Source organism: Cervus canadensis, chromosome 4 (genome assembly GCF_019320065.1).
Source record: "Cervus canadensis isolate Bull #8, Minnesota chromosome 4, ASM1932006v1, whole genome shotgun sequence".
NCBI classification, from domain to species: Eukaryota; Metazoa; Chordata; class Mammalia; order Artiodactyla; family Cervidae; genus Cervus; species Cervus canadensis.
In genome coordinates this window covers 4,856,782-4,874,772 of record NC_057389.1, presented here as the reverse complement: position 1 = coordinate 4,874,772, position 17,991 = coordinate 4,856,782, and the positions used below count along the sequence as shown (strand labels likewise).

Sequence of the window (17,991 nt, the reverse complement as noted above, 5' to 3'; positions counted from 1 at the left end):
GCCACCATCAGCTCTCTGGACCATAAATCTCAAGTTTTGAGAATTGCTTCCCAAAAGGGTAGAGAGCGGGGGATGAGTTGTGAGAGAGCTTTGGAGCCTAGAGATATTTTTCAGCAAGCCAGCAAAGCACTGACACAAATTTCTACATATCTCTGGCTGTGAAAAGTCTCATTTGTGGTGATTTATATTTCCTCATAAAGAACTCTGTAGATAATATAAGCCTGCTGTGAGGCTGTCTGACAACTTTGAAACCAAGAGTTACACGACCATTCTGTTAAAACAGAGCACGCACAGATGAGTGGGAAAATCTGTAGAAATAGTATTTCTTCCGAACGGAAGGCCAGAACACTGCTCTTCCAGCACGCCCCATGTTGAGAGTCACCTTTCACCCCGTGCATGTCTCATGGAGAATATTTTGGGCATCTATAGGAGGAAATGCTATTTTTTTTTTCCTGAAGATTGACTATGCGTTTGGTGTGTGCACGCTTGTGTAATTTACAACAAATGACACTTAGATACCAGCACACTGGAGTTCAGCTGCCTTAATAAGTTACTCCGGGAAACACAGAGAATAGCATGCTGACAACCCAAAGTCAATGGGGTATAAACACTGTTATTCCAAGTGTCGCCGGCGTGTTATTTCCATTTCTCCGGGCGTCTGCTCTATGTAACACGGCACACACGCACGATGCAGCAGCTCATTAAACTGTTTTCGGTTAACTCGGAAACCAAATTAGTACGTTACATGTTTATAAGGCTGAGAATTGCGCTTCCCTGTGAAATCACACAATTAATCAGGTGTGTTATTTCTCGGAGAGGCGGCCACTTCTGACATTTAGGGATTAGAAAGAATAATCCTTTCATCCACTTCCACATCAGCATTTAGTCTCAGTGGGGTAAAAGGAAGCAAAAGGTGACATAATTCCTTCCTCCCCTTTAGGAGGTCAGAACAACGACATGTTCCCCTACCCCCCCATCCCATCTCGTAATGTAGCATTTCAAATTCTTAAAAGGAACACAAATTATTTTGTTTTTGAGCTTCTTATCTGAGTGTCCCAGTCTTTGAAAAATTTGAGCAATGAGAAGAATTCTTATGAGTCTCCTGCTTCTTATGGCTGATTCTGTGAATTGCCATCAAGCCCCAATTATTCAAGAGCTTTTAAGGCTCCCTCTGCGAACTTTAAGAACGGTCCCAGAGTCAAAATCTATTAAGCAGTGATGTCTGCCCCAGTTTCCTTTTTCACCAACCCAGCACCAATTTCTCTGATTCTCTTTAACAGTATCTCATCCTTCAGTCATTTAATAGGACATACGTTTCTTTTTTAAATTCTCCCCACTTGATCAAATGACACTGCCAAGAATTTTTAAAATAATAAAGTGCTGTTAAATATCCTTTGTTCCCATTAATTGCCTCCTGCACCCTGGATTTCACTCAGACCAGGTGAAACCAGCCAGGGGAAGGCTCCACGCTGCAGCCACCGGTGAGCGGACACCTAGCATTCTTGCTTGCTCAGACGGTTAACCTGGCAACAAACTACCATTTTCATAAGAGAAACTTATAATTAAATCAGAAGAGTATCCTGAGGTCCCTAAATATCCTCTTTTAGGTTCTTTATTTAACCTTCATTTAAGAGCCCTTGAAAGCCATTCAAGCTTTCTTAAAAGATGGCTAGGGACAACTTGAAACAGAAACAATTCTCTAAACTCATTCCTTAAATAAAAAGGTGCATTCTTGCAGGTTCACTGAAGACCTCTGGAAGTATACAAAGGGAATATAATGACTATCTTCAGACAGAAATCTGATATAATCCCAGACAAACTTCTAGTGTCTAAGTGGGGGAAAGCTGTTTCATTTGTACGTTAAAATTTTTTTAAAACCTAAGAAAAAATCCTAAGTTTTAGCAACTGAGATATACTCTATATCTATATCTGAGCAATTACTATTTGATGTCTGTGCTGTATTTGTTATTTTCCACTTTAGAAAATATTAAAATTTGCCAATTTCCTAACACTACCCTTAACTTCCTTCCCTGTTAAAATAAATACGCCTCATGAACGCCACGCTCCGAGTCTACAAAACTCAAAAAATTCAGGAGATGAATTAGTATTTGACCACAGTCCTGGAAATTTCTGTTATAAGCCCCCTGAATCTCAGCTGAAGTATGTGCTAGAACCTTTAATGCTAAAATAAGACCAGTAATCAAAAATATTTTTCAATAATAAAAGCAAAAATGCACACAGACACCCACTGACACTGAAGTAAACACTGAGTTGTTCATTCTAAGAAAGTCCATTGCACTTACAGGTCACCCCCTACGCAAGAGCAAAGGACTATAAAAGATGAAAAAGATTGCCTCCTGCTTTGATAAACGTGCCATTCTGACACCCTTCTGTTTCAATAAGAACAACTCGAAAAAAAGGCAGATTCATGTGAACTGTCAAGACCAAAATAATTCTTAATGTAGATTACTGAAGTAAGCTGCTGAAAAACCAGACATCTAAAGAGGGATGAAGACTTCCTTAGGCATATGTAATCCTGGCATAGTATTCCTTCCACAGTATAGTGCATGGACTTAAAATGTGAATTTTTACAAGGTATTTGTGAGGTTTTCTTTTATTAAATGAAAATGTCAAACAGGGCTATTCAACTTGCTGTAGTTTTTCAAAGGGTGCAAGATTTGTTGGACGTTGATTAAAGTCATCTTTTTGGTAGTCAACTGGTCTTTAAAAAAATTTGTTTTAATTGAACCTTGGAAGTAAGATTGATTCCGATAATAAACTATTATTATATACCCATTTTACAGATGAGGAAAGTGAGGCTTGGTGAGGTTAAGTTACCCAAAATTATATAGTAATTAAGAATATAGAAGAGGGATTTGAGCCCAAGGGTACATTCACCAGAGTCTGTGCTATTTCTTTTTTTTAAGCCATGATCTTCCCTCTCCTTTGATGTAATATATCCCCCCCTCCTTTGATATAATCCCCAACATCTGAACAAAACAATTTACTAAGAAACCAGGGAACTACTGCAGTGGGTGTAGCAAAACCTACTGCTTCTAATTGATCTCCTTTTCTCAAACAATAGCATCTAAGACAAAAGTTAATTGCTTTTTGTCCTGTTTGGTTTCCTGTTGCAGTATTTATTCGTTAAACAATAATCAACACTTTCGTGTGCTGCTTTCTGCTATTTTTGACTTAAAATATACAGGTTTAAATCAATATTATGGTTCAACAGATTTTCCACATTATGGAGAGTGTGCCTGATTTTAGAAACACTTGTGGAAGAAACGGCACTCTAAGTCCCAAACAGCTCACCTGTAAATAAGCTTCTGGAACATTTCCAGTTGGCAAGTGAAGCACTTTCTCTGTGTTAGTATTCTCTGGATGGCCTGAATATTGCTACACCTCGTAAAGGACAGTCTGTAACTATCTTGTACAATCAAATGATTTCTGAAACTGATCTTGATCATCTCAATAAGATATCTCTTCAGAATATAGGTTTCTTTCTTTTTTTTTGGTCAGTTTTAAAAAACTGTATAGTACATATTAAAATTACTTCACAGCTTAAGACTATAAACTTTTAATTAAAGAACATAAAGCAGAGAACTAGCAGTTAACCACATGCATTCAAGTATGGATTTAAGAATGATGCTCATAATAACATAAACGGTCCTCATGATTCTCTTTCTAATTAAAAAAAAAAAAAATATATATATATATATATGCATATATACACCAAAAAGACCAGAGCAGACAGCTTCAGCTCCATAAAAGTTCTTTTCATTGATGAGATTTTCCAGCTCTATACTTTTATCACTGTATCAGTTATAAAGGAGTATAACTAAAGCATCATGTGTATTCAAGTTTACTTGCCAATAAGCTTAGGAAGAGTGCTGCCTAATAATGTCTCAGAAACTTCTGGTTTCCATCTGGGTGCTTTGACTATACACTGTCTTTCCTGCACGTATCTTCTTTTGAAGGAGATCAGCAATACCTTAGACATGGCAAATGCTAGAATTCTCTGCCTTTTTAGTATCATTTAAAAAAAAATGATATCTATTTTCCTTATTGTAGGTCTCTCACTGACCTCCCTCGTAGCTCAGTTGGTAAGCTTCCCTCGTGGCCCAGGCAGACTTCTGCCTGCAATGCAGGAGACCCGGGTTTGATCACTGGGTCAGGAAGATCCCCTGGAGAAGGAAACGGCAACCCCCTCCAGGATTCTTGCCTGGGGAATCCCATGGACAGAGAGGAGCCTGGTGGGCTGCAGTCCATGGGGTCGCAAGAGTCGGACACGGCTTAGCGACTGAACCACCAGGTCTCTCAATAAAAATCGCTCACTTCCTGAATCAGGTGTGCAATCATGATTCAGTCTGGATGCTGAATGTTGAGTGGATTTAAGAAGAACTTCTTTTAAAGTACAACTTTTCTGGCTTCTGAAGTTATTGTATTAAAAAGGTCAACCACTTAGGAAGGTACAGTTGAAATATCATTTGGAGATGGAAGAGTATGCTTTGGAGAGCTGAAAATGTAGAAATGTGTTTAAAATGCATCTTGTACTTCCCGATTTGGGGTTCCAATAGAATTTATAAAGGAAGATTCTCTAAATGCTAATGATAATCATTTCTGATCTTTTAAAAATACAAAATAAAATACATTTTTCTCTTTAAGACCTTAAGCATATTAAGACCTAGGGCTTTATCTCTTCTCTTCGTTAGTTGTTTATTCACTTAATTTCTTCTCAGATCAGCTACTTCTCATTAGTATGAACTTTTTTCCAGTTATGTAACTTTTCTGTGCCTCAGTTTCTTCACGGGTGAAATGGCAAATAAGAACAGGACCTCGCAGTGCTGTTCTGAGAAGTTTACAGTGTCTACAACATTGCCTGGAACAGGGAAGTGCTATGTGAACATGGGAGAGCCTTGATTACTGATCACCTACTACATACCAAACAATATAACAGATGACATAGAGCAGAAACAGCCATGAACAAACCACCATAAATATATATTGTGATAAGTGCTTGAGGGAGAATACAGCAGAGTAAGAGTGGAGAGAATGATACAGATATTATCTTTATACAGAGAAGTCAGAATAGCCTCTCAGACACCCCTTTTGACCTGACCTAAAGCAAGTGAGGGGTTTCCCTGTGGCTCAGTGCTTAAGAATCCGCCTGTCAATGCAGGAGACATAGGTTCGATCCCTCGGTCAGGAAGATCCCCTGGAGAAGGAGATGGCAACCCACTCCAGTACTCTTGCCTGGAGAATCCCATGGACAGAGGAGCCTGGTGGGCTACAGTCTGTGGGTTGCAAAAGAGTCAGACACTAATGAGCGACTAAACAACAGCTACAACAGAGTAAGTGAGAGCAAGGGAGGTGGCTGCCTGGGCCAACGAGAGCCTCGGTCAGCAGAGGACAGAGGCCCTGGGCCCTGAGGTCAGGGGCGCCGGACAGGTCAGGGGAAGCCGGGGGCAGGGCGGCCGGGACACAGGCAACAGGCAGAGCCGGCCGCAGAAGTCCCAGACTCTGCAGTGTGGAGGGCACTTGCCTCGGAGGACCTCGTTTGCCAGGTTAGAGACTTTGGATTCTGTCTTGGTCAGATAGGAAGTCACTGGAGCACTGTGCAGTGATGTGGTGTGTATGTGTGTGTGTGCGTGTGTGTGTGTGGTGTAAACAGACAGGAGCCTGCCGCACTAGTCAAGACCACACACCACGGCAGCTTGGATTGGGTGGCTGAGGCAGAACTAGTTCAGTAATTCTAGTATGTGGTTGCACCCTTCTTTTCCCCTAAAAATATCCCTTTCACTGGCATTTACTGAACACCTACTAAGTAAGGCTTTGCGCTACGCCATTGTACCAATGTTAACTCCACCCTAGTGCACAGAACCTATGATATATTAATGCTCCAAAGAAGTTTTCATCAAGCCTCTTGATGAAAGTGAAAGAGGAGAGTGAAAAAGCTGACTTAAAACCTAACATTCAGAAGACTAAGATCATGGCATCCGGCCCCATCACTTCATAGCAAATAGATAGGGAAACAGTGGAAACAGTAGCTGACTTTATTTTGGGGGGGCTCCAAAATCACTGCAGATGGTGATTGCAGCCATGAAATTAAAAGACGCTTACTCCTTGGAATGAAATTTATGACCAACCTAGACAGCATATTAAAAAGCAGAGACATTACTTTGTCAACAAAGCTAATCTAGTCAAGGCTGTAGTTTCTCCAGTGGTCATGTATGGACATGAGAGTTGGACTATAAAGAAAGCTGAGCGCCGAAGAATTGATGCTTTTGAACTGTGGTGTTGGAGGAGACTCTTGAGAGTCCCTTGGACTGCAAGGAGATCCAACCAGTCCATCCTCAAGGAAATCAGTCCTGAATAGTCATTGGAAGGACTGATGATGAAGCTGAAGCTCCAATCCTTTGGCCACCGGATGTGAAGAGCTGACTCATTTGAAAAGACCCCGATGCTGTGAAAGATTGAGGGCAGGAGGAGAAGGGGATGACAGAGGATGAGATGGTTGGATGGCATCACCCACTCGATGGACATGAGTTTGAGTAAGCTCCGGGAGTTGGTGATGGACAGGGAGGCCTAGCAAGCTGCAGTCCATAGGGTCGCAAAGAGTTGGACACAACTGAGCGACTGAACTGAACTGAAGGAAGTTTAAATCATGTATCACAGCCTCATTGTTTTATAGATGTGGAATTAAAAATCCAGAGAGATTAGATGATTTACCCAAGATCATATACCTAGTTAGGTCAAGACAAGGATTCAGTACTCAGTTATCCTCATTTTATCAAAGAGGACATTCAAAATCAGTGGTTCTACTGACTTATGAAAATAACCTACAGCGCCCTTATTTATTCCCCTTTGCTTGGTCTGATTTAAAAATAACCACACAAAACTTCTTTCAAACATGTCCTGATGGTTAATGCTTATGAGAATCATTTCTAAAGGGAGTGTTTTTGAAGTTTCTAAAATAACTCTTTGCCTTAGGAAGTCTATATAAAAGACTGTTGCCATCGTCCATTGACGAGCAGTTCTGCAAATCTATAGATAAACTGATAGAAAAAACACTGACCTTCTCTATTCTAGTGTGCCAAACTCTTACCAAAATACCTCCTGTAGACTGAAAACAGTATTTGTCCAATTGAGAAGACAGGCTTGGTCTACCTGACCAATTATTGGCGATTCCAACAACTTAGTATAGACTGCCCGTTCCCACGGAGAGGAAGACGTGGTGTAGTCATTCTTGGGACAAATAAAGGATCTAGAATCGTGAAGGGTAGCTTTATTTTTAACGTCAACAGGAAACTTGGTGAGATATTTCCAACTACAGTAGTTCCTTAATTTTGTATGACGTAGAGAAATTAAGAAGGAAATAGAGCAGAACTTGATAAGAATACTCTGATTTGTGCCCTGAATTGAAGTCATGTGGTGGATTTCCTGTTATGAAATACTCCTCTCCCCCTGCCCCCGCCCCAGTCCAAACTTTATCTGAATCTCGGGCCTCTGCAGTTACCACTGAGCTTGAACCTTCCCCCAGCACCCTGCAGCAGGACTGCCAAAACACTGTGTAACTTGCATTTTTTTCTTTTGGAAAACTCAGAAGGGATTTTAAGGCCTTGAGGAGCTGAAATATGCCCCCGGCCTAGTAAGGACATTTTATAAAAATGACAAGTGGGCAGTCACACTGGCTCCTGAGATCAGCAGTTAGAGCCCCTTGTAAGGTAGTAAGTGTGAAAAGAGCCGTTTCCCAATCATCGTGTTCATTCCACGCATATTAGGAGACAGGAAAATCCAACCGAGGGCCAATCCTCCCCTAAGAATCCTTTCGTTTAATTACAACCACAGTATATGAAACATTTGCAAGACATTCACTCTCAGCAGTGAAAGGAAGAGAGGAAACTCTTTGCTACTAAAAAGACAGGGAAGGAAGCACTTCAGGTTCTAAAACCTGGTTGAAAATCCAATATAACTGACGACCAGGCCACTGCACCTCTTGTAAATGAACATCTTTTTTGCTGCTAATTTTGTGCTATTTTACCTTTCATTTAAAAAAAAGTAATTCAGGTTAAACTCAGCCGAACAGCAAAAAAAAGCTCTTGATATTTTGAAGCATTTTGAACAATTACTTTGACAGGAGCCCTTGACAGTTAAATGACTCCGTTAAATGAATGTTATAGAAGACACATAATGATTTTTAGTGAAATATTGAATTTAACCACAAATGAGGAAAAACCAGTCATAAGCACCATGGGTGTATTTGAATAATAACATCTTGCTTATGAACCTCAGTGGATTCTGTAATTTCTAATAATCATGCAATCAACCATTTAGCTGTTGAGTATGTCTCCCATCTTAGCGTTCTCTGTTCATTTTTGCTTTTTGCTTTTGAAGTTGTTGGTGAATCTAAAAAACCGTATGAAAATTTTGAAACTGGCAATAGCTCCCTTTGGCATCAGCATGATATTTTAGAGTTGGGCGATTAATGAGTTGCTGTCCCACAACTGAAGTCTTCCTTTTTCCTTTTTCTCATTTGCTGAATGAGATTCTTTCACAAAGTAAAAAAATCCGCAAGAGCCTGCTGCCTGAGAACGTGGGGATTCACTGCACACTAGCGTTTCCTCCATCTGCGGGACTCAATATTCCTTTTCTTATTTTATGGATTGAGTGTGAGATAACGATCGAGACTTTTACATGTTTTCTCATGACTAACGACTGAAGTATGTGCTGAAATAATAAAACTGGTACTGTTCAATTTCCTCTTTAAATTCAACTCCAATATAAATGAGAGTGCCCTTGTGATGGGGAAATCCGGCTTATTAGAAAACTCTGTTCTCTGAAGAAGAAGAGGAGCTAGAAATCCTTGTAGACTTAAAACGTGTGGCTGAGGTGCTGGTTGCGGGGGAGGACCCTGGGGTTGAAGCAATGAGTCAGAAAACCAGGAACATTTTGTTCTTGATCTCGAGTGCAGTGACGAGCAGCTCGGCGCGGGAGGCCCTGCCTGGCTCAGCGCTTCCTGATCCTTCCAAGCAGGTGAGGTCCCGCCTCCCCGGTTCCCAAGGCTCCCTGCACTCAGCGGCCTTCAGCACTTGTCCCTTTCCACTTTCACTGCTGGCTTACACTTGTCGGTCACTCTTTGAGGACAGGGAATGTCTTTTCATTTTGCAACACCCCCTCCACCACCAAATTTCTGAGGCATAATAAAACTGGTCCGCTCACACCCTTTAGACCAAAGTACCCTAAATATTTATTATCTTCAGCCGACGGAACGCTTGGGAAAGGCCAGATAGCTTAAATATCTGATCCGCCTGCAATGCGGGAGACCTGGGTTCAATCCCTGGGTTGGGAAGATCCCCTGGAGAAGGGAACAGCTACCCACTCCGGTATTCCAGCCTGGAGAATTCCATGGACTCTATAGTCCACGGGGTCCCAAAGTGTTGGACACGACTGAGCGACTTGCACTAAATATCTGATCCTCATTAAAGGCAAGTCCAGGTAGACAGCAAGATGCCTGACTTAGGTCTTCCTACAACCCTGCTCACTCAAGTGTGGTCCATAGACCAGCAGCCGTATCACCGGAACCTTTCCAAACACCACATCACGGGTCCCACCAAAGAGCCCCTGAATCAGAATATGCCTGATAACAAGATCCCGAGGTGACCCGTGCACAGTGAAGCCTGACAAGCATTCATACGACCAGTATGTAGCCTGAGGACGCAATGGTATGTGGGATGGCGGACAATACGAGGCCATGGCCATGTGATTAATAGAGAGGTCTGCAGGGAAGGTTTTAGAGCTCTCTCAGGACAGAGTCTCTTAACGCTCACAGGTGGGAAACTCACTTACACCAGCTCCCTGGGAACCCTTTCTAGGTACTTCTTCACGCTCTTTCCTGTTTAAAGACACAGCTGCTCTTAATAATTGTCTTTTCTCCTTGGTGCAAAGAGACTATTTATCGTCAGCATGCCGACATGTGCAGGAGCTTTGGTTTCCTCCCTCAACATGTGGATGATTGAAAGGATATTGCTGACACCTGAATAAGAAATCCAATGACTTCAAGCTATGTAAATTTAATTATTTCCTTTAATTTTTCTTTCAGGAATCTTTTTCTCTTCCTGAGCTTTGGGGAAGTCCTAGCAATTTTCATTTAAAAGAAACACAAGTCAGCAGTGGTTTGCTGAACAGGCTGACATGCAGTTACATGCAGGGAGAGGCGCTGTGTCTTTAATCTAATTTGTGCTCCCAATTTCCAGCTAATGTATCAAGGGATCCTGGTGTAGGCATTTACAAGGAGACATCCATAAGGCAAAGTCCAGCTCTCTGCAATTCTCTAACACATGGCTAACCAAAAAAAAAAAAAATGAGTCTGGCTTCTTGTAGCTGCCCCCTAACATGAAAAACAAAAATTGCTGTGTACTCACAGATGTAGAAGTATTCCCGGCCTGGTCTGAATTCGAATCCTAGAGAAAAGGGTGTGAAGAGCTGGAACTTCTCAGAGAACTTGAGCGGTCCATTTGGAGAGTGAGGCCGGTTACACTCCCATCTCTTGAAGCCTTTGGACGTGTGGTCGCAGGCACTGTAGCCGTCAAAGTTCACCATGTAGAGGACGTAGCGCTCCGTCTTGTCTTCCGGGACGGAGTCCTCGTAGTGCGGACAGAAGACATCCAGGTAGTCGTTGATGCAGACGTCGATGTGGTAGTCGCCCCTCTGGAACCTGCAGGAAGAGGAAAGCGGCGTGGTTATTCACAGAGCAAAGGCTTCCTGCTTGGGATTGGCGGTTCAACCTTCATTCGTAATCAGGCTAGAAACATTTATTATAGCAAATGTTTATCTGGGGCCACATGATTGGAGGATGAATTGATGCTTTTGAACTGTGGTGTTGGAGAAGATGCCTGAGAGTCCCTTGGACTGCAAGGAGATCCAACCAGTCCATCCTCAAGGAAATCAGTCCTGGGTGTTCATTGGAAGGACTGATGCTGAAACTCCAATCCTTTGGCCACCTGATGCGAAGAACTGACTCATTGGAAAAGACCCTGATACTGGGAAAGATTGAGGGCAGGAGAAGGGGACGACAGAGGATGAGATGGTTGGATGGCATCAGCAACTTGATGGACATGAGTTTGAGTAAACTCCGGGAGTTGGTGATAGACAGGGAGGCCTAGTGTGCTGCAGTCCATGGGGTCGCAAAGACTCAGACACGACTGAGCAACTGAACTGAACTGATGATTTGAGGCATGGTTTGACATGTTGCTGTTTCAAACCTTAAGTAACAGCAAGCCATTCTCTGGAGGAATTGTACTGTATTTGTTTACAAACGCCTTGCCAACAGAGCACCTCGCTTTCACTTTAAGCATGAAAGGTACTGACGGACTGTTTTCCTTTCACGGTTAAAATCATATATATATTGAAACAAACTTTTCATATTTCTAAAGCAGTGTTTCCTTTAATAAATGTTTTTGAATAAGTAATTTAAAGAATAAATGGCATTTGTTATAATTGAGAGCCTTCTTCATTTCCTATGCAAAATGTGGAAAATGAGAGTGATAAAATTGAGAGAATTAGAATCGTAAAGTTTAAAAGTTGAAAATTAAATTCCTAGAACACTTCCCCTTCAGAGGCAAATTAAACCCAAAGGCATTAATGATGAAGCAGTGAGCCACTGAACTAGACCCAGAATGGAGACTCTGGATTCTAGTTGGTGTCTCTCTTAGAAAATCTGCTTTGTCACAAACTTGTTTTAGCCGCTCTCTGTTTGGATGCCCTGACCCTTTCCCTACCAAACTGAAGCCGCCTAAGTCAAATGACTTTTCCCCTTATTTCTTTCAGTTTCATAGGCTGTGTTCTAGGGCTGGACCGAGCAGCAGGAAAAGAAGCAAGTCAAATGGAAAGAGCAAAACCAAGGCCACCCCATCCTGAAAGAGCTAAAAGGTATGCGCTCACCACACCACTGCACACACCACAGCGTCTGCTTCAATTATGATCTTAGAAAAGTTCTGTGTATTTGTTTTAACTAATGTGCCTTTCCCCATCAACTGAACAGTTTTTCCCAGGACCCAGCGGTGTGTGAAACAGGAATTGTTATGTACACAACTTTCTAAAATCAGGGTGGACAAGGCCACAAAAGCCCTTTGTTTCTAGCTGGTGAGGAAATTCTTCTGTGAGCCCTTAGGAGGGTCATGATAAAACCACATTAGTGCTGAAATACAGCGCCCATAAAGTCATATAATCTTCACGCCAGTCTCAGGGAGAACGCTTCCCGGTGACGGTAAGCTAGTCTCTTCCATTTTCAGACATTGCTAGATGTTAGCAAGTTTCTCCTTATATTGAGCATAAATCTACCTCTGTGTGATTTCCATCCAGTGATCCTACTTCTGCTGCCTGAAATTGCAAAGAGCAAATCTAATTCCTCTTCCACCAGGTAGTCCATAAACCATTCGGAGATGTCAGCTGTGTCTCTGTACCCCCCTTTCTCCAGGCTTGAAAATCCTGATTCCTTTGTTTATTTCTGATAGAGTTTCCAGACTCCTCATCATTCTAGCATTTTGACCCTCTTCACGTCTTCTAGTTCACCAGTGTTCTCACAATGTAGCACCCAAACATATCGAGGACCACAGGTTGTTGTGAACGCTGGTCCCTTTGCTCTGGATGCTAAATATTCATCGACAAACCCGAGGTTCCCTTCTGAAACACACCATGCTAAGAGAGGTAAAGCTACTTATTTTGAGTGAGCAGAACAGGATTTAAGGACTTGATCTGCTGCTGACTGAACAGGAGAGTCATAAGCCATCCTGAGCCTCGGTTCCCTCGCGTGTTAAGAAGAATAATAATGACAATCCACCTTGCTGACCTCACATGGCTGCCTCGGACCTTGGGTGAGGAAATGTATGACAAGCACATGTGAATAAAAGGCATCATTACTATCAACAGGATAGATTAAAATGGGTAGATGACAAAATATTACTTTTTAAACAGTGGCAGTTAGTACATAACGGAGGAATAAAAATAATCCCCAGGTTTCCCTTTTTAAAAATCCTGGAAGAAAGGATGTCATGTAAAAATCCCAAATTCTGTCCTCAAATATCAAATGACCCTCAGAAACCCACTTGCTCGATGCTTTTGAAAAGCAGCATGGTGATGTATGCAAGAGAAATAAGGGAAGGTGGCCAGACCACTTTTCCGTAAGGGGGTCTCAAGGTACACACCCATTTGTAAAAACTAAAAAACCCTTGGAAGTATTTATTTCTTTATATTTACAGTGATCACGAAACCAGGTTTACTTTTTCTTCATTACCGGCAGACAACGATTTGTCAAGATGCAAGGAAAGCCTGTGCTGCTTTTAAAAGGTTTTTGAACATCAAGGTAACATCACTGCCAAAGTACAAAGAAAAGACACTGCAACATTCAGATAAAAGGGTGCTGCGCCGTGAATCACCAGCACTCAGAGCAGGCTGACAGTTCTGGCTCAGGGCCAGACAAGAACCGCAGCAGAAGGCAATGCCCAGATGCACTTTATATTATTATATTATTATTATAGATTTTAAAGACATTCAAGGGGGAAGTTTTTCCGTTCCCTAAGACGTGTCACTCATCTTAGCTTCTACTAGCCCTGGACCCGACTTAAAAGTGAAAATGAAAAGCACTCCACCACCCACACCCATTCTATGATTGCTTTATTCTACAAATGGTCAGGTTTTTTTGTGCTTCAAATTTAGCTACCCTTTTCTAACTTTTATCTTTGTTAATTCTGCTATAATTTTGATAAACAAACCTTGAGGCTGAATACCCACTTTACACTGGGTTGACCAGTTATCCTTTTCTGGAGCCAATTTACTTTGTGTGGGGTGTTAAGTAAATTACTCTGGAGCTAATTTTATTTTTTCAAGATGTTTCTTTTTTTCCCCTTTTTTTTTGAAGTTTAAGTATTTTAGTTTTATGGCCACAGAGCATATGGGATCTTAGTTCTCCCACAAGGAATTGAATCTGCACCCCATTGTTGGAAGTGTGGAGTCTTAACCACTGGACCATCAGGGAAGTCCCTGGAGCTGGTTTTTAAATATTAGATTATCTCAGCAGTTAGTACGGATATCCTTCTATGCATACGACAAAGAAATGATTATGATTTACCATAGAATCAACCTACACTTCTGTTTCACATGTTCAATTTGCATAAATTAGTTTACTAATGTAAATTTCGAACAATGGACATTGTGAACATAAAAGTAATGACAAACTGGAACTCATAAAAGGCATCTGTACAATGTAGCTAAGTACAAAACAAAGAAAGGTTTAGAGTTAGTCTAATACTATCCTAAATTATGCTCTTCAGCTACAAAGAAGCACTGAATCATTCTTTTCTGGCCTTACTGTGAAGAAGCACATGTGTATAGCTAATATTATCGAGTGGCTACTATATTACATTCATTGTCTCAATTTAATCTCCATCATAATTGCACAGAATAGACAGTACACTGAGTTGGAGATGAGGAAACAGATCAAGAAGTCAAGCAACATGCCTAATGTCGCAGGAACAAAAAGGGTGGAGGCTGAATTCAAACCCAAGCAGTCTGACCTCAGAATTGAGATTTCATTGCTAAAGTCAAGTTCTCAGGTCTTCTCTGAATGTTGCCAGAGGAATGATTCTCACTCTTCATGGGGTTTCAGTTCTCTCCTTCATTCACTGATACAACAAATATTTGTCATGTCCAGAATCTGCCATATTATGGCTTTACATATGTTGTCACGTGAAATCCTTATTGGGTAGTTACAATTAGTTTCATTACACCAACGAGAAAACGACATTCAGAGAAGCTGTTATCCACTTTGTTCAGTCGTTCAGTCATGTCCAACTCTTTGTGACCCCATGGACCGCAGCACGTCAGGCCTCCCTGTCCATCATCAACTCCCAGAGTTTACTCAAACTCATGTCCATCAAGTTGGTGATGCCATCCAACCATCTCATCTTCTGTCGTCCCCTTCTCCTCCCGCCCTCAATCTTTCCCAGCATCAGGGTCTTTTCCAATGAGTCAGTTCTTCGCATCAGGTGGCCAAAGGATTGGAGTTTCAGCTTCAGCATCAGTCCTTCCAGTGAACACCCAGGACTGATTTCCTTGAGGATGGACTGGTTGGATCTCCTTGCAGTCCAAGGGACTCTCAAGAGTCTTCTCCAACACCACAGTTCAAAAGCATCAATTCTTCAGCTCTCATTCTTCTTTATTCAATTTTTCCCCCCACAGGAAACAAGTAGCAGAGTTAGAATTTCACCCCCAGCCCGATGGGCTCTGAAGCAGGTAACTTCTGTCCTACCCACAATGGCCTGAATTCCTGGCTATAATTCCCCTCATCCTGTTTACACTGATCTTCTCGGAGAGGCTGCTACAAGGGGCCCAAGCCCTGCTCTTTCTTTGAGTAGGCTGATCCCAGACTCCTGCAGGGAAAACTGAAGGGCGCATCAATGTCTGAATAAGTTCCAGATCACAAGGTTAGCTCCTGACTCACGAGCATCCTTCCAGTCTTTCACAGGGATGAAGTGCTGTTAGGCTCCATAGCCATTCACACAAAGAGAACGTTTTTCCATCAGGAAACTCCTTTCAGGAGCTTTAGTTCATGTTAAAGGAGCAGAGTCACCTCTGGGAATGATTCCACATGCCAATATTTACAAATTCCATGGGAAGCCTGCCATTGCTTGAAGACACTTGTAAGTTTCTGGGAAATTTTCTTATAAATGTCTCCCCTTTAACTCCTAGTCTTTAATGCCATCCCTTGGACCTATGGTTCTCTACCTCTCTGAAACCATTGCATATTATGAATCGTAAAGAATTCCTGGCTGCATACAACAGGCCAGCAATAATGACAAAACGATCCCTACTGAATTATCACAGTGGTTTACAGTGTGAAAGCACGCATGGTTGCCACCCTTAGAAAAGTGACTGTGTTTGAGTGAAATGATTGCTGCTCTGGCTCTGATCTGATGACACAAATCCCAGGAGCCGGGAGGCATCTCATGGGCATAGAGTTATGGCCCCCGTTCTCCACTGCGTTCCATGGGTACTCAGGTCAGTGCTCCATATAATATACAACGGTATGGATATTTTGTTAGGACAAAAACACACTGTATACATTTGTCAACATTTGGCAGTAGACTGGTTGAGAATGTCATATGTATTGCAAAAGGATCATTTTAGTTAATGAAGAATAAAATTCAGCATGGCAACTAATTCTTTGTAATCAATTCACCTACTAAAACGAATTATGCACTTCATGATTGTTTTGATGACCTAGAGGCTGCCTGGAGGGTTGGATTTAAAAAAAAATACAGTTTTGGGGCTACTGACAGCAAAAATAACAACGAAAGGTGGGCTTCGAGCTACAAAGTCTCTATGCAGATGAGCGTGTTTGTCTTATTTTTTCTTCAGTGTTCTCCTGATGGCATTTCACAGATAAATACAGTTTTCGTGATACATTTAAACTATTGAAAATATCTATCTCTTTATTTAACCTGTCTGGAGAAAGGGAAGCGCAGCTTGAGTCTTGGAATTCAAATGAAATCAAGACCACAAAGGTGAAGTTAAGAGTTGACAGGCTGTCTTTTCTCTTAGTTATCAACAATGTACCACCAGGTTTCTGCTGAGAAAAGGACCAAAACACTGTTTGATGACCACAGTTAACCTGATGTGTAGGGCTCTGCTCCCAACTAAAGACTTTATTTTCAAACGTGGGTCACTCCGCGGGGGACAGCTGGTACCTGCCCACTCCAGTGCTTGACCTCGAGTGGACGTTCTCAGCTTCCGGTGACCTTGGTTCCTCTTGGCTCTGCCAAGGAGCCGTCACCCAGCTTCCTGTCTCAGTGGGGGGTTTTGCACATCCTTGCCCTTACCTCCTCCTCTACCACCATCTGTCGTGGGGCGGACACTGGGCGCCGGGAGGCTGCGTCCACAGGACGCACAAGGGGTGTCCTGGGTTCAGGCTGCAGGGAGGCAGCATCAGCGTCCTCCGAGGTCATCTCTAGCCACTTGCCCCTGCAGTGTTCCTCCTCTCACGCCATCCTCCTTCGCTAAAGCCCAAACGCACTTCATTTTTAGTAGCTGGAAAAGAAAGGGTATGGGGCACATTTCAAATGTTCTAAATTGGCCTTTAGCATATGTTGCTGGTACAGCAGAGAGCCTGCTTCCAGGGAAATATGTACCAAGGTATTTTATCAAGCAGTTCCTGAGTGAAGTTTCTTCACTCCATAAATAGAGAAACGGCGTTACTGAAAGGAGACAGGGTGGCTATCAGAGGTTAGGAAGCTGTGAGGCACTTTCATCCCCCTCTCGTGGAATGTTCTAAAGGACTCAGTGATGAAAATGTTATTTTTCATGAGCTGGATAGTTGATTATTACATTTTAAATGTATTTTAATCTGTCAAGGCGGTGATTGTTTTAATATTCCTATTTGAACCGAACTACAGTGTCACTTCTTTAATTATGGGGCAACTTAATATATTACATTCTGAAATTGAAATGTAAAAGAAGGATATGATTTATGGTCAAAGATTAGGCAAATTTATCAGCTCAGGGTTCCTCCCAAATTTTAAACTAAATCTAGAGTGACTATGTCTTGACAGCACAGCCTTTCAATTCTATTATAGATTTAGTTTGAGAATAAGATGTCTCTTTTTAACCAGAAGAATTTCTCATCTGTCCTGAAGGGCCTAACGGGCTCAGCAACAGACATGGGGTTTGGTTTATAAATATGTTTCGGGAGGAGAATGGCAGGACGCGTTCTCTGTTGCATGACATGCCTCTTCCTGTCTCCTTCTGTTACTCCTTTCAGCACAGAATGCCAGCCTTATGGTTTTCGCAATCTAAAGCTGAGGACGTTCTTTTTTTGTTTTCCCGCAGAGGTTAAAGTGAGAAACATAAACAGCAAATCAGACTTGGGGGTAGATAAATCATGTTCGCATCCCTGGGAACTAAAGAAATTTGCTTTGCTGATTTTAAATGTTCCCT

The 17,991-nt window shown here is 42.0% G+C and overlaps 1 protein-coding gene across 3 annotated transcripts in view; it reads right to left on the bottom strand.

Annotated features, from left to right (window-relative positions):
* EFNA5 (ephrin A5) overlaps positions 1–17,991 on the bottom strand; it is a 293,109-nt gene that overhangs the window by 46,198 nt on the left and 228,920 nt on the right. For all 3 annotated transcript variants that reach the window (XR_006268873.1, XM_043464518.1, XM_043464519.1), the window contains exon 2: positions 10,425–10,717. Coding sequence is in view for 2 of the 3 variants with exons in the window: in XM_043464518.1 (XP_043320453.1) it covers positions 10,425–10,717 (293 nt within the window). In the remaining variant the exon portion in view is untranslated. The remainder of the gene's footprint in view (positions 1–10,424; positions 10,718–17,991) is intronic.